Here is a 15,793-nt window from a genome sequence, read left to right on the forward strand (position 1 = left end):
CGTTTTAGATAGAGTCATATATGGAAAGAGTTCAGGGAATTCCCCAATAACTTGTTTTGGTATCATCCACAATTTTAGTTTTTCTTACTTTCTCTCAAATTGTGCTCCCACACTCTTATACTTCACCCTTATTGAAGTTTATTTACCATTTTCTACCTGTTTACACAAGATGTGTTAATTAATATTTATTAACTTGACATTTTCCTACCTCGAAAAATAACAATCCCATTGGAACTTCCTTGAGTGTTTCTCCACCTTCACTGTGCATCAGAATAGAGCTTTTAGCAACTGCAAAGGCCTGGGCCCCATTCTCAGAGAGTGGAAGTGGGGAGGGGAAAGCATTGCTAATTTTTTTTTAAAACAATATGGGTGACTCTGCTGGGGAGCCAGGGTAGACAGCCCCTGATCAAGGTGATTTATAAATGTTCTCCTTAATATTGGGCCCAATCTCTGAGGCTCTCACTGTTGACACTTTTGCTTCCAAATTCAAATCCATAAACTCCAGATCTTTTTTAAATAACCCCAATTTATGGCAAAACATTTTTTCCGAATCCTTGCCAGCTCAGTTTTTCTAGTACTTGGTGTAATGTCTTGTCTGAGGCATTTTTGAAATCTGTTACTCATTAGCTCTTATTCATCCACCAGCTCATGTTGCTGCTTCCAGTGACAACTGTGTGTGCACAGATAGGCTGGCGTGTCTACAGTAAACAGTGTTAATTCTTTGTTGAATTATTGTTGAAAATCATAGGTACTCAGTATGTCTTTGCTGACCCAGAGTCATCTGTCATGCCTTCTCGAAGAGATGCTATCCTTTATCCTCGAAGATAGAATTTGCCGCCCTTGGATTAGCTGTTTGTCTTCTTAATATTTAATCCCTTTCCTTTATCTCCCTGTATTTTAGTTGCTGCTGCTAATGCCATTGCTGAAGAAAGACGAAGTCAAGGTAGCTTTAGTTCTGTTCCATCCCAGCCTCCAAATATAAAATCACCATTTAAGCCAGGTATAATTTCTAGAGTACTTTGATAGATGTCAAAGTGTTATATCCTCTAAGTTTGATATCCTATTGACATCTAATTATATTTCTTTTTTTTAGTAATAGATGGCTCTGTGCTTAAAAATGACATAAAACAAAAATTAGCAAAGGAGCGGAGAGAAGAGAAAAAAAGACAAGATGATGGTATTTTTTAAATTAATTTTTATTGGAATATAGTTACTTTATAATGTTGCATCAGTTTATACTGTACAGCAAAATGAATCAAGATGATGGTATATTTTAAACTTTTTAAAAAATCAAAATGAATAAATTTTACATTAAGGTTACATATTTTCAAAGTGGTTTTACTTTTTAATCTTTTTTTAATAGTATATCTTATGCAGTATGTGTTACTGTCTTTTTACTTTATGTGCTATATTGGATTAAAAGCATATACTAAATGAGATAAGATTTGTGAAAAATATTTGGCCAAATTTTTTATTTTTGAAATAGTAGTTTCTGTTAGCTTTCATTTTCTTTTTTTTTTTTCTTTTTTTTTTTATCTTTTTTTTTTAATAGCTTTCATTTTCTGAAAACTAAAGTATGAAAATTTCTTCAGCGTTTGTAGAAACAAGCAAAATGGGATTTCAGTAAAAATGACTCTGAAAACAAAAATGAAGGAATTCCCTGGAGGTCCAGTGGTTAGGACCCTGTGCTTTCACTGCCAGAGGCCTGGGGTTCAATACCAGGTTGGGGAACCAAGATCCCACAAGCCATGGCATGGCCAAAAACATAAATGAATTTGCTAATAATCTTACTATAGATTTGGTGTCTTTCACTGATTGCTGTGCTTTCTCAAGTGTGACTTTGTATCAATTAAGATCTAAAAGAATCTAATATTCTTTTCTAAAAGAACCATAATCTTGAGAGAATGCTTTTTCAGCTATGTATTTTCCTCATCTGGCCTTGTAAATCCACTGCAAAACTAGTGCTCACCTTCATTCAAATGGAATAGCAGTTGTCTCTGTTTTGGTGAGGAGCAGATTCTTCCTGTAGCTCTTTAGAAGAGTATTTTTACAACTGCATGGGTGCTCTCCAGGCTTTAGTGAGAGGAAATTTGAATGTAGGAAAACATCATGCTGGTCAGTAATGTGGTATGTGCCTAAGTCCATGAAGGTCAAATTGGCATGCTCAATATGGTCTGCTTAGACGAGGCCTTTAAAAAGAAGTTTCGTATTAGAAGAAAAAGCCATATATTCTGGCCATGTGTTTTTTAATTCTTATTTTAATGTACAGCATATTAATCTGATGGGGTTTGACTTCTCAGCTCAAGTCAGCAGAAACATTGCATGAAAGAAAATATTTCTTTTGAATTTGGAATTTTAGTTCAGACAGGAGGAGAGTCATTTAAGCCAATTCACTTCTCAGGAGTTAAATGAACACCCAGTGGAAATGATTCTTTTGTGGCCATCTCTGGTCATTTATATAATAAATCTTTAATTATTAGCACAGGTTATGTTATTTTTAAGAAAGAGAATAAAATACATTAACTTTCCTTCCCTGTCTGTAATGTGGAAAACTTAAACAGTTTTTTTCTTGGCTCTTACCTTGCATTTGGAATATTTCAGCTAATAGAGAGACACAACTACTTGAAAAAGAAAGAAAGTCTAAGATCGTATATGAAAAACAGATGGAAGAGAAACAGCGAAAGCTGAGGGAACAGAAAGAAAAAGATGAACAACGGAGAATATCTGCAGAAAAAAAGAGAAACGAAATGCTAGAGGAAGAAAGGGTATGTGTTTTTCTTCTCTGTTAATCAGATGATACACTGTGTTGCCTGGTTCTGCAGTACTTTTTTCTTAGCCCTTCTCTGCTTTCACTGGAACCGATCCCGATTCTTCTGGAACTAATACCAGTTCTTCTTTGCTCTTTCCTTAAATTAGCAGCTCTTGCCCCATCCTGATCTGAGGCCTGAGTTTAGGCTTTAGTAACTGAGGTGAAGAGGAGCCTTGCACATCCAGGGAGAGAGCCCTGTGCGCCTGCAGGGTGCCTACAGCCTGGGCTTTGTTCTGAGGCACTTTCTCTCCTACCAAAGGTGTTGTCCCATTGCCTAGTATTCACCCACCCACTATCAGGCCCTCTCTGATAGGGCCCTCTCTGACCCTGACGTCTGCTTCTCACCACTCCCCTCACTGTGTGAGTGGCAGAGCCCAGCCGATCAGAGCCTTCCACTCTCCCCATGGTTCCCTGGCTCCCTTTTCTTTGCTCTCTCCCCCTCTCCCCTTATTGTTCCTTTCTCTCTCTGTGTTGTGGCCTTGCTCTCTTCCTATCTGGACTCTGGGTGTCTTTGGCACTCTGTTGATACAAGTCACTACCTTTGTCCTGCCCTCTCTTTCTCTGTCTGTCCCTCTTCAGCCGGTTTGCCTTTGGCTGTTTCTCTGTGAGCATCTGGTTACCTGTCTCAGTTTGTAGGATTCTCTCTGACACCAAGTTTTTCTCCTGTAGGTTGTTCCACATCTTTACTATGAGTGTCCTTGGCTCCTTCGGAATTGGCATGTTCCATCCTTTTCTTCACTGTCATTCTCTCTTTCTCTTTGTTCCAGTGCCCCTCAAGTGTCCCTGAGTGAGCCTTGGCCTGTCTCTGGCTCTTTGTCTGACTCTGGCCCTTTTCTAATAGCACCCCCTTTTTCTTTCTATTTTCTTTGTCTTAGCTTCTCCCTCCTTTTTGCTCCCCATCTTTGGAGTTTCTGCCATTGTTCTCTCAGTGTATGGGTTTTTATCCTCTCTCTGTTTTTTTTTCTGTTGCTTTAATTTTAAAATATTTTTTCTTTCCTTTTCTCTTTGTTTCCATTTCTCTCCCAAGAGCCCTCTTCTCTGTGTCTTTCTCTGTGGTGCTCACTTTTCTTCCTAACTTTTGCACACAGTTGGCTCTTGAAAATGCCTCACACCCGCCCCTCCCAACTCCTTATCCCCATCAGTGAATCTTCTTTATTTTAGGACTACTCCTGTGGTGTTTCTTCCCTATCCATGGTTCACCAACACCTTCTCTTTTTCCCCACATTCCAGTATTTAATGAATTCTCATTCAGAACTTGTATCACTCTATCTTCCTCTGTGAACTGTTTCCTTAAAACTACTTCTCTGTGGTAAAGAAGAGTGAAGGCCAGAGAAACTGAACTTGATAAAGACAGAACCAAAGAGAGTAAAATAGGAAACTGTGCTGGGTCAGGAAAGGTCCCTGGAGGACAGAGGGAGAGTCCCAAGGACTATGAGTAGAAAAGACCATCTTAGGAAAAGAGGAACCTGAGAGAGAACACAGGGAAGGAAGACGCAACAAAACGGCACTGTAGACAGAGTGGGAGCCAGAGAGAGAGAGAGCGAGCCAGATAAGAGGCCAGAAGACAAGGAGAAAGGTCAAAAGAGAACCGGCCCCAGAGAGCTAGTGTGGGAGAGGCCTAGACAGAGCAGGGACCGAACATCACTGAGGAGGCTGCACATAGAAAAAGAGAATGATTCAGTAGAGCAGGAAAAAACCCCAAACTCAGTGGTGGTGAGGAGGGGCAAGTATGGACAGGGGCATATGGGAAAGAGGACAGGAGCTTGCACGTGAGCCACAGATGCCAGAAGGAACCTGAAAGAGCATGGAGGGTCAGCACATCTGGAAACAGCAAATAGAGTGCTTAGGAGAGAGGTTTTAATAATACAAGAATATTCTGTTTTTAATCTTTATTATACTTCTGGGGTGTCTAAGTAATTTAGAATAACTTCCTTTCTGTTAGAAAATATAATTTAAAATATTGTCATTAGATAAGTTTCATTTTAAAATTGCAGTTGCTTTTCTCCTCAGAGGATATGGATGACTCCATTTTCCTAATATGTTCACCCTCTAAACTGTGGGAACATTATAAGGATGATGTTGCTATGAAACAGTTGTTGTCAGGGAAGAATAGAAAACTTTCTGGCCCTGAGGTTGATTTGCTTACGTGAGTGTAGTCCGTGGTATGTTACAGCACAGAGATGAGGAATAGAAAACTGCATCTCATTTCTGACAGTGGCGCTGTTTTGCCACTGTGTAGCATTTGCATTCGTAGACCTGTTATCCTGCACAGTTTAGACTAAAGCTGAGGTCAAGACAAACACAGCTCTTTTTAAAAACTTGATTAGTCCACTACAGTATTGTAGAGTAATTAGCCTCCAACTAATAAAAATAAATGAAAAAAAAATCAGAAAAAAAAGCAAAAAAACAAAAAAACTTGATTAGTTAACACCAGAATTTAAGAAGTTAGAAATATGGGTATAATAGATGATCTGGCATAGTTTCACTTGTATGTATTGGCTGATTTTTTATTCTGCCTCATTCTACAAAGAATTTAAGGTATATTTTAAAAACTATATACCACAACCAGATGAAAAAATAAATGTTTGAGGGAATCAAGCAGAGGGGGGAATTAAAGTAAGAAAATCATAAAACATAAGATATGATTAGCATACATCAAAGCATACTACTCAGTCCTTGTATAGTTGCTGGAATAGGCTACACCTTTATTTCTAAATTTCCTAATGATACAAGCAAAGAGGGACGCATGGTCAGTTTCTCGATTCATATCCATAAGATTAAAACCTACTTAGTTGGGAAAGTATGGATTCATACCTGAGATGTTTCCAATTTTAACTTTTCTTTTATAAAAAAAATTTTGCCTGATTAAAAAATTTGGTGGTAGGGGTATTTTATAACTGATAGATCAGAATTACACTAGTGAATATAATACATTCCTAAATGTTTCTTGGCTTTTATTTTAAATAGGAGAAATTCAAAGCCGTCCTTCATCGTACACTGGAAAGGAGCAGCCACATTAACCGTCCAAAAAGATGGTCATGGGAAGGCTGTACAACAGTCAATTCCCAAAATAAGACTGGTAATTAATACAACTGCTAAACTTTAAGTTCATTCATTTTCACATGTAGATATTGGCTATTAGTATAAGGTTGCATTTACAACGGATTTTCAGCTTTGTATCCTAAGTGAAAACACTGCCATGTACTCTTTGGCGTGCATTTAAATTTGTGTCATGTGAGATTGCCAAAGAAACAGGTGAAATTTTATAATAACTTTATTTTATACAGTATACCCAAAATCTTACCATTTAAACTTGTAATCTCTGTAAAAATGAATAATAATTGATAAGCTTTACACAGCTTTATCCAGTGCATATTTTAAAAATAAATTGCCCTGTTTACTAATGATGTACTATAATTTTTCCTATGTGTGGATGTAATTCTAAGCAATTGCATAAAATGTAAGTTAAGTTTTCATAATTTATAAGGAATGATTGACAGTATTGTGTACCTAATTAATACATGTTTATGCTCTGTATAAGTGCATCATGAGCTCATCTTGTTTCAGCTAATGATGCTTTTTTATATATGAGTACAGTAAATCTTGCATCTTTTCTCAGTCAGTAAACATTCTACATCTACTGAAAAGCTTGAGCAGGGGACTTGTGGATTACACAGACAAATGTCATCTACTGGTCTTCAAAATTCTGTTGCCAAGAGTAAGTATTTATTTCATGTATTTTACTGAGTTTCAAACCAGTGAAATCAAGTCTTTATATGTGTTTCTACAGTACCACTTACTCTTTAGATCATAGGACATTTAGATTTATTTTAGAAGAGCACCACGTTGTTTCACAGTAGAGACGGTCATTCCTTTTTTGTATTTTCATCAGTATGTTGAAAATCAGTTGTTTCTTTTTAAAAATAATTTTTTAAAATTTTTGGCTATGCTGGGTCTTTGTTGCTTCTTGGGCTTTTCTTGTGAGCAGGGGCTACACTATAGTTGCAGTGCATAGGCCCCTCATTGTGGTGGCTTCCCTTGTTGTAGAGCATGAGCCCTAGGGTGCACGGGCTTCAGTAGTTGTGGCACAAGTACTTAGTTGCTCCAAAGCATGTGGGATCCTCCCAGATCAGGAATCCAACCCATGTCCCCTGCATTGGCAGGCAGACTCTCCACCACTGCGCCACCAGAGAAGCCCCTTGTTTCTTGGTTTGTGTACTAATCATATCAGATAGGTTTGTTGGGCTCAGGTAGCCCAACAGCTATGAAATATATTTTGACCCAAAGACATTGCCATTAAGTGGCACAATAATTTATTTTAGAATTAATCCATATTCTGTCTAACCTAAAACTGAAATCCGTTTTTCCAGAAACTAGAGTAGTCCATTCAATTTCCGTTAAGTTTCATGAATGTTACCTAATTTAAGAAAAATAATAGCATATATATAGCAGTGGACAGGTTGATCTGCTTCATATATATGTAAAGTTGACAAGCAAGTTACCTTCCTATTTTATAATTAAGACCCCATGAAATTCAGTGATTTCCATTCCACCCTGGTCTTTTATGGTTTATATTTTGGTCGTCTGATCATAATTTTTTGGTCATTCGATCATGTTTTTAAACTGTACATTCCACTAACAAGTCTGTGTCTTTCCCCAAAGCAAATAAAGTGGTTTTTTAACAGTGTTAATGAGAGAATATTTCTAAGCTCTACTTTACAAGTCTTTGTAGAGGTAATACAGTGCTCTTTAAAATAAAATAAAACTTATCTACTGCAGATACTTCAAATACATTTTGCTCCTGGTGTTTGCCCTTTTAATTAGCACTCCTTAGTTTCTTGGCCAGGAATTGAACATGCACCCTTGGCAGTGAAAGTGTGGAGTTCTCATGACTGGACCACCAGGGAATTCCCTAGCGTTCCTTAATTTTTTTAAAAAAATCTTTACCTGAGTGTGTCAGTGACCATATCTGGCTTATACTACATGGTGCTTCTCACTGATAGTTGAAATGGATTAGATAACCATACCCATCAAAAAAAATCCTTTTTCTTTCCAGAGAAAAAAACAGAAACCTTTGCAGGAGAAAGACATGGCAAACGTATTCCACTTCCTTCCCTCAAACTTGGCTGTAGAAAAGATATACCATTTTTGTACCTTGTGAATTGAAACAAAGGCATAATTATAGTTTGAATTAAAAATGTTTCTTCTGTGTTATTAGGTGTCTGAGCATTTTTTGAGCATGCTGATTGCTCTAAAATTCCAGTGAATTTTAAAATAAAATAAAAGATTCTGGATATCATTTAAAGCATATAATTAGTTAATTGTAGCAGTGGTTAACTTAGTGGGAAAGATTTCCATTTTTGTCTAAATATATGTTGAAAAAGGATTTTTTGTTTTGTTTATACTTAAATTACATCATTTGTACTTTTAGAACTCTTAAAATTTTCAACAATGAACTTGAGAGATCTTTCGTTATTTGTCAGTTTTGACGCATCTCATTTTCTCTTGTAATACATAGTCCAACAGAAGTTGATCCACTTTCCATCATTAACCTTAGTATGCTTTTCCAGAGCACTTTTACGTATAGCCCAGGTTCATTCATAGATTAATATGGGAAGATTTTCTTTAGCACCTTCCTTGTCATATAATAAAATTAATTTATTATTCATAAGCTCAATCCTTTAGAAAAGTTAGATAACATTCATTGCAATGTCATATGTGTATACTTTCATTTTATTTTAATTGTTTCACAAGCGTTGACCCTGTTTTACCATCTAATTGATTGGAGGAATTAGCAAAGATTTCTCCACAGACATTTCTTATATTTTTAATATAGTGAGTGAACGCTCGTGTGTTTTTGTTAATATGTGTACCTGCTGTATTAGTGAAGCATGTAAAGAAAAGGGACAGGTGATGACTTCCAAGTTAGTAATGAGTTAAATTGCACTGAAGGAACAATTCCAAGTAATTTTTTAAATGATATCTTGTTTGTAATCCGAGAAGGTATGTGTGGAAGATACTTTATGAAATAACTTGCTTAAAGGTATAGTATATTACACACTCTGAAATGATGAATGCTGTAATTAATGATTCCACGGAAAATAAAATCAATATTTTCACTGGCTTATCTTTGTAAAATCCCTTCAAACTGAAATAAAACCTGTTCAATCCAGAGAGATGAACATTTCAAACTCGAAGTTCATAATCTAACCTGTGATGTTTTAAATAGCTTGCTTTATATTTTAATTTTTTAAAAAATATGTTTTGCTGTGCTGTGTGTGTAGCATGCAGGATCTTAGCTCCCTGAATAAGGATCAAACCCACGCCCTCTGCAGTGAAAATACAGCCTTAATCACTGGACCACCAGGAAAGTTCCTAAATAGCCTTTCTTTAAATCTTGACTGATTCTAATAATCTGTTTTTCTTCTACTCAGTGCTGACTTACCATAACTTTACACTATTTTGTCATTTCTTGCAATGTGATAGTAAGGGATAGGTGATCTCATCATATGATCGAATTAATTACATTTCTGTGGATCATTGGAGAAGGCAGTGGCACCCCACTCCAGTACTCTTGCCTAGAAAATCCCATGGATAGAGGAGCCTTGTAGGCTGCAGTCTATGGAGTCACTAGGAGTCGGACATGACTGAGCGACTTCACTTTCACTTTTCACTTTCATGCATTGGAGAAGGAAATGGCAACCCACTCCAGTGTTCTTGTCTGGAGAATCCCAGGTATGGGGGAACCTGCTGGGCTGCCGTCTAAGGGGTCGCACAGAGTCGGACACGACTGAAGTGACTTAGCAGCAGCAGCTGTAGATTGTGCTGTGCAATTACATTTATCAGTAGAATTGTCAAATCATGCTATATTAGCAACATTTAATCACTTAAATGTTAACTTACTTAAAGAGTAACCTGGTTTTAACTCTGAGCATGTAGAATCTCTTCATAATACTTGAAATTTAAAAAAATTCTTACAAGAAAGAGTAGAGAAGATAAAAATTTACCACTAGAATTTTCAAATGATGCTATATTAGCAACATTTAATCTATAGCTCCCCAAAAGAATTCTTGTTTTCTTCTTTTGGCCACTCGGCTTGTGGGATCTTAGTTTCCTGACCAGGGGTTGAACTCTTGGCAGTGACAGCACAGAGTCCTAACTCCTGAACCGCCAAGGAATTCCCCAAAGGGTTCTTCTTTAAACAGACTTCCATCAGTATTCTGAGCCGGAATATTTAAAGTGAAATGGAAGTGTCTACACAAAAGGGATTATTTTCCCATATGACTAGTTTGGGTTGCTAAAATTGTGACATCTGTGCCAAATATTAATTATCATTTTTATTTTAAAAATACTAGTTGAGAGAATTCCTTGGTAGTCTGGTGGTTAGGACTTGGTGCTTTCACCTCTTTGGCCTGCAGTTCAATCTTTGGGGAGCTAAGGTCCTGCAAGCCATGCAGCACAGCCGGAAAAAAAAAAAAAAGCTCATTAAAACTAAAGTGTATAAATTAGTTTAGTAATAGATGTCATGGACTGTGTCTAAAATTATACATTGTGTATTCCTAATTTGGGAACTGTGATATTGTCAGTATGAGACATTTTCTCTCTTTTTATTATTTCCTAGATAATTTTATTTCTCTTTGGATAACTTACTTAAAGAGTAACCTGGTTTTAACTCTGGCATGTAGAATCTCTTCATAATACTTGAAATTTTAAAAAATTCTTACAAGGAAGAGTAGAGAAGATAAAAAAAAAAGTTTGGAAAAAAGGAGTGGCTCACTCCTGAAGGAATCTGTTTAAACGGCTTATAAATAGTAATGTTCCTGGACTTCTCTTGCGGTCCACTGGTTAAGACTCCATGCTCCTAATGCAGGGGTTGTGGGTTCGATCTCTGGTTGGGGAACTAAGATCCCACATACTATGTGGCATGGCCAAAAATTTTTCTTAATTTTCTTAAAAAGTATTATTTCTTTGCCTTTGATCTCTAGAAACACCAGAAAAGAGGCGAAGTTCATCTTTGACTAGAAGATGTAGCAGACTGCATTCATCTACAGAAACAGAACAAGTAGAAGAAAAACGACCTGGTTAGTTATTTCTAAGTGCCAATCTTAACTGGTGGTTTAAATGTATTATGTTTATGTCAACATTCAGCTGCTTGAGAAGTCATTCCAAAACATTGGAAGCCAAAATATCCCTTCTTTAATTAAAAAATATACTTTGGTGACATGCTTATTTGGCTGAAGCCAGAAGAATCTCTTTATTATTTTTTTTCTTTTTCCCAAAACTGAATTTTATTGGAAGGTCTGGTTCTCATTTAAGTGTCATACAACAATAAAATATATAATTCTGCCATGAAGCAGAGAACTAGACCATAGAATGTTGGTACAGATAGATTTGTCCTGAAGCACTTGATTCCTTCGAACATTTCATTAGTTCATATATAGAAGTTCTAAATTACTGGCCACATTTTAAACTTCAAAGCTTTGCTGCTTCACAGCATAATCCACATCTATCCTTTGGGTGTATTTTCACTGCTGATCATTACACACAAGATTTCAAAATTATTACTGAAGTACATGTTTATTTAAAGTTGTTTTTGACACCTTTCCCTTAAACTTTCCCTATTAAACATGATTGTTCCTTTTTGTTTCATAACAAACTGTTCACTTATAGAGGATTCAGGTTACATCCTGTTAAAACAAATGTCATTGTGGCAGGGATCTTCATGAACTTAAATGTTTATCGGAGCAAGCTATTTACAGCATGATTTACTTAATTCACTCAGTCCCTGGGAGCTAGTGGCAATGAACTTGACACATGTGACTGTCAGTGACATATATCTGGAGGAATCCATGTTGGAGTGCTTTTGTCATGCACAACTTTTTTCTCCACATGTGAGTTTCTCCATAGAGACTCCGTACATTGGGTACGGTTCTGTTAGATACATTACCTGGATCCCCGCATTGGGATTATTGTGGGATGCCGGGGCCTTTGCCTGTCTATTCAGGTCTTATCTTCCCTAACAGTGCAGTCCCGTCAGGTGGCGGTGTTTGGTCCTGTTATGTATGTGTGGTTCTCAACTGCCTGTGCTTTTAGGCTGGGATACTTACCACTTAAAGCAGTTCACATTGCTCTTTCTTGCTTTCTTCATTTATTTGTGAGACCTGAAACTGAGTCCTTTCTGTTTGTTCTCATCATTTAGTTTGTTAGCTATATACCTCTCTTTGGGAGAATACTTTAATCGGTTGCATGCTCACCCCAACAAAAGTGTCAGTAGCCAGGAACAAAAGTACTGTTTCATTAGTAGTTTAATAGCAATAATCTAGGTAATAAGCATAAGGTAGAGTGCCTGAAAATGTTAGCATTTGAGCTTAAAAAGTAGGTTGTATCACTTAATTTTTTTTCAGAAAAGCATAAAAATAATTTGAATCAATACTTTGCAAATGAGTGAGTCTGTACAACATTTTATGTTGCATATTTATTTTATGATGGCAAGCATAGTGGAATAGTTATCAGGGTAATTTATAGGATGAGATAAGGAGTTTTGATGGTTGTTAAATTTTAAAACCGTGGGTTTTTTGACCTGTGCTTAAATATATAAGTATTATATATTATATAGGTAATATATAAGTATTATAACAGTATTATAAAAAGGGCTGGATTTTAGGTATATAGAAAAACCTAAATAAAATCAAGAGAGAAAGCCAACCTTCTTTTTTTTTAAAATGTGGAAGAATAACTTTGAGTGACTCTTTAGCTTTTAATTAAGAACATAAAGATTGTTAGTAAAATAGGGACTTCCCTGGCAGTCCAGTGTTTAAGACTTTGCCTTCCAATGCAGAGGTCCAGGTTTGATCCCAACAGGGATCAAAATCCCACATGCCCTGTGGCTCAAAAACCGAAACATAAAACAGAAGCAATATTGTAGCAAATTCAATAAAGACTTTAAACATGGTCCATGTTAAAAAAAAATGTTTAAAAGAAGATTATTGGTAAAAACGGATTTTCAGGGTTATGGGTCACATATCATGTTAAATATGCTTCTGGGTAGTCAGTCCGCAGTCACAGAGAGCTCTAATGCATTGTTCCCATCCTTTTTCTGTTTTTTCCCTCCACTTTTTCCTTTCCAGAATATATCCCTAGCCCCCTTTGCTTGTTTTTCGGTAAATATCCATATGATTAGTGAACCAAAGTGCTATCATAGACTTTGTTGTAGTGCAGCTTTATTTCTCTTGATTTTAATTCCTGACTTTGTTTCTGCCTAGTTGTATGTGTCACATTATTTTCTGCCCATCTCTCCCCATTGTATTGTGATGTATTCTAATTCAGTTCAGTTGCTTAGTCATGTTTGACTCTTTGCAACCCCATGGACTGCAGCACCACAGGCTTCCCTGTCCATAACCAACTCCCAGAGCTTGCTCAAACTCATGTTCATCGAGTCGGTGATGCCATCCAACTATCTCATCCTCTGTCATCCCCTTCTCCTCCTGCCTTCAGTCTTCCCCAGCATCAGGGTCTTTTCTAATGAGTCAGTTCTTCACATCAGCTGACCAAAGTATTGGAACTTCAGCTTCAACATCAGTCCTTCCAATGAATATTCAGGATTGATTTCCTTTAGGATTGACTGCTTTGATCTCCTTGCAGTCCAAGGGTCTCTCAAGAGTCTTCTCCGACACCACAGTTCAAAAGCATCAATTTTATTTATTTAATCGGTTGTGTGCTCATGCCAACAAAAGTGTCCTTTTTGGATATCAGTCAGACTGATGCTTTCTTTATAGTCCAACTCTCACATCCATACATGACTACTGGAAAAACTGTAACTTTGACTATATGGACTTTTGTCGGCAAAGTAAATGTCTCTGCTTTTTAATATGCTGTCTAAGTTTGTCATAGCTTTTCTTCCAAAGAGCAAGTGTCTTTTAATTTTGTGGCTGCAGTCACCATCTGCATTGATTTTGGAGCCCAAGAAAATAAAGTCTGTCACCATTTGCATTGTTTCCCCCATCTATTTGCCATGAAGTGATGGGGCCAGATGCCATGATCTTTGTTTTTTGAATGTTGAGTTTTAAGCCAGCTTTTTCACTCTCCTCTTTCACTTTCATCAAGAGGCTCTTTAGTTCCTCTTCACTTTCTGCCGTAAGGGTGGTATCATCTGCATATCTGAGATTATTGATATTTCTCCCTACAGTCTTAATTCCAGTTTGTGCTTCATTCAGCCCGGCATTTAGCCTGATATACTCTGCATAGAAGTTAAATAAGCAGGATGACAATACACAGCCTTGACGTACTTTTTCCTAATTTGGAACCAGTCCGTTGTTCCATGTCTGGTTCTAACTGTTGATTCTTGACCTGCATACAGGTTTCTCAGGAGACAGGTAAGGTAGTCTGGTATTCCCATCTCTTTAAGAGTTTTCCATAGTTTGTTGTGATCCACACAGTCAAAGGTTTTAGTGTAGTCACTGAAGCAGAAGTAGATGGTTTTGCTGGAATTCTCTTGCTTTTTCTGTGATCCATTGAGTGTTGGCAATTTGATCTCTGGTTCCTCTGCCTTTTCTAATTAGAATTCTAATTACTTTTTAAAATAAGTTACTCTCATCAAAAATCTCAATGGTTTGTTTTAAATTTCTTTAGCTATTAGAAATCTAGTTATTCTACTTTTATTTTCTGTAGCACAAACTGTCAGTGTTAAATAAGTGATTAGGCACATACAGGTATGTAAGTAAAATGCTTTCTCTGCCAAAAGTGAGGAAATGAAAAATAGCTGAGTTTTTTGGTATATTTACCAAGTCTTAAAAAAGCCATTATCAAATACCTTTTTATTTATTTATTTATTTGTCCCAATTTTTATTTGTAGGAGGCTAATTACAGTATTGTAGTGGTTTTTGCCATACATTGACATGAATCAGCCATGGATTTACATGTGTTCCCCATCCTGAACCCCCCTCCCACCTCCCTCCCCATCCCATCCCTCTGGGTCATCCCAGTGCACCAGCCCCGAGCACTTGTCTCATGCATCCAGCTTGGACTGGCGATCTGTTTCACACTTGATAATATACATGTTTTGATGCTGTTCTCTCAGATCATCCCACCCTCGCCTTCTCCCATAGAGTCCAAAAGTCTGTTCTATACATCTGTGTCTCTTTTTCTGTCTTGCATATAGGGTTATCATTGCCATCTTTCTAAATTCCATATATATGCGTTAGTATACTATATTGGTGTTTATCTTTCTGGCTTACGTCACTCTGTATAATGGGCTCCAGTTTTATCCACCTCATTAGAACTGATTCAAATGTATTCTTTTAATGGCTGAGTAATATTCCATTGTGTATATGTACCACAGCTTTCTTATCCATTCGTCTGCTGATGGTCATCTAGTTTGCCTCCATGTCCTGGCTATTATGAACAGTGCTGCGATGAACATTGGGGTACACATGTCTCTTTCAGATCTGGTTTCCTCGGTGTGTATGCCCAGCAGTGGGATTGCTGGGTCATATGGCAGTTCTATTTCCAGTTTTTTAAGGAATCTCCACACTGTTCTCCATAGTGGCTGTACTAGTTTGCATTCCCACCAACAGTGTAAGAGGGTTCCCTTTTCTCCACAGCCTCTCCAGCATTTATTGCTTGTAGACTTTTGGATAGCAGCCATTCTGACTGGTGTGTAATGGTACCTCATTGAGGTTTTGATTTGCATTTCTCTGATAATGAGTGATGTTGAGCATCTTTTCATGTGTTTGTTAGCCATCTGTATGTCTTCTTTGGAGAAATGTCTGTTTAGATCTTCGGCCCATTTTTTGATTGGGTCATTTATTTTTCTGGAATTGAGCTGCAGGAGTTGCTTGTATATTTTTGAGATTAATCCTTTGTCTGTTTCTTCGTTTGCTATTATTTTTTTTTTCATTTGCTATTATTTTCTCCCATGCTGAAGGCTGTCTTTTCACCTTACTTATAGTTTCCTTTGTTGTGCAAAAGCCTTTAAGTTTAATTAGG

The 15,793-nt window shown here is 37.0% G+C and overlaps 1 protein-coding gene across 8 annotated transcripts in view; it reads left to right on the forward strand.

Moving 5' to 3' along the window:
- Positions 1 to 15,793, forward strand: part of MAP7D3 (MAP7 domain containing 3) — a 50,197-nt gene that overhangs the window by 16,517 nt on the left and 17,887 nt on the right. For all 8 annotated transcript variants that reach the window (XM_043459647.1, XM_043459644.1, XM_043459648.1 and 5 more), the window contains exons 2-7: positions 902 to 1,000; positions 1,094 to 1,177; positions 2,602 to 2,765; positions 5,777 to 5,888; positions 6,429 to 6,527; positions 10,795 to 10,890. In XM_043459647.1, coding sequence (XP_043315582.1) covers positions 902 to 1,000; positions 1,094 to 1,177; positions 2,602 to 2,765; positions 5,777 to 5,888; positions 6,429 to 6,527; positions 10,795 to 10,890 — 654 coding nt within the window. The remainder of the gene's footprint in view (positions 1 to 901; positions 1,001 to 1,093; positions 1,178 to 2,601; positions 2,766 to 5,776; positions 5,889 to 6,428; positions 6,528 to 10,794; positions 10,891 to 15,793) is intronic.

Source organism: Cervus canadensis, chromosome X (genome assembly GCF_019320065.1).
Source record: "Cervus canadensis isolate Bull #8, Minnesota chromosome X, ASM1932006v1, whole genome shotgun sequence".
NCBI classification, from domain to species: domain Eukaryota; kingdom Metazoa; phylum Chordata; class Mammalia; order Artiodactyla; family Cervidae; genus Cervus; species Cervus canadensis.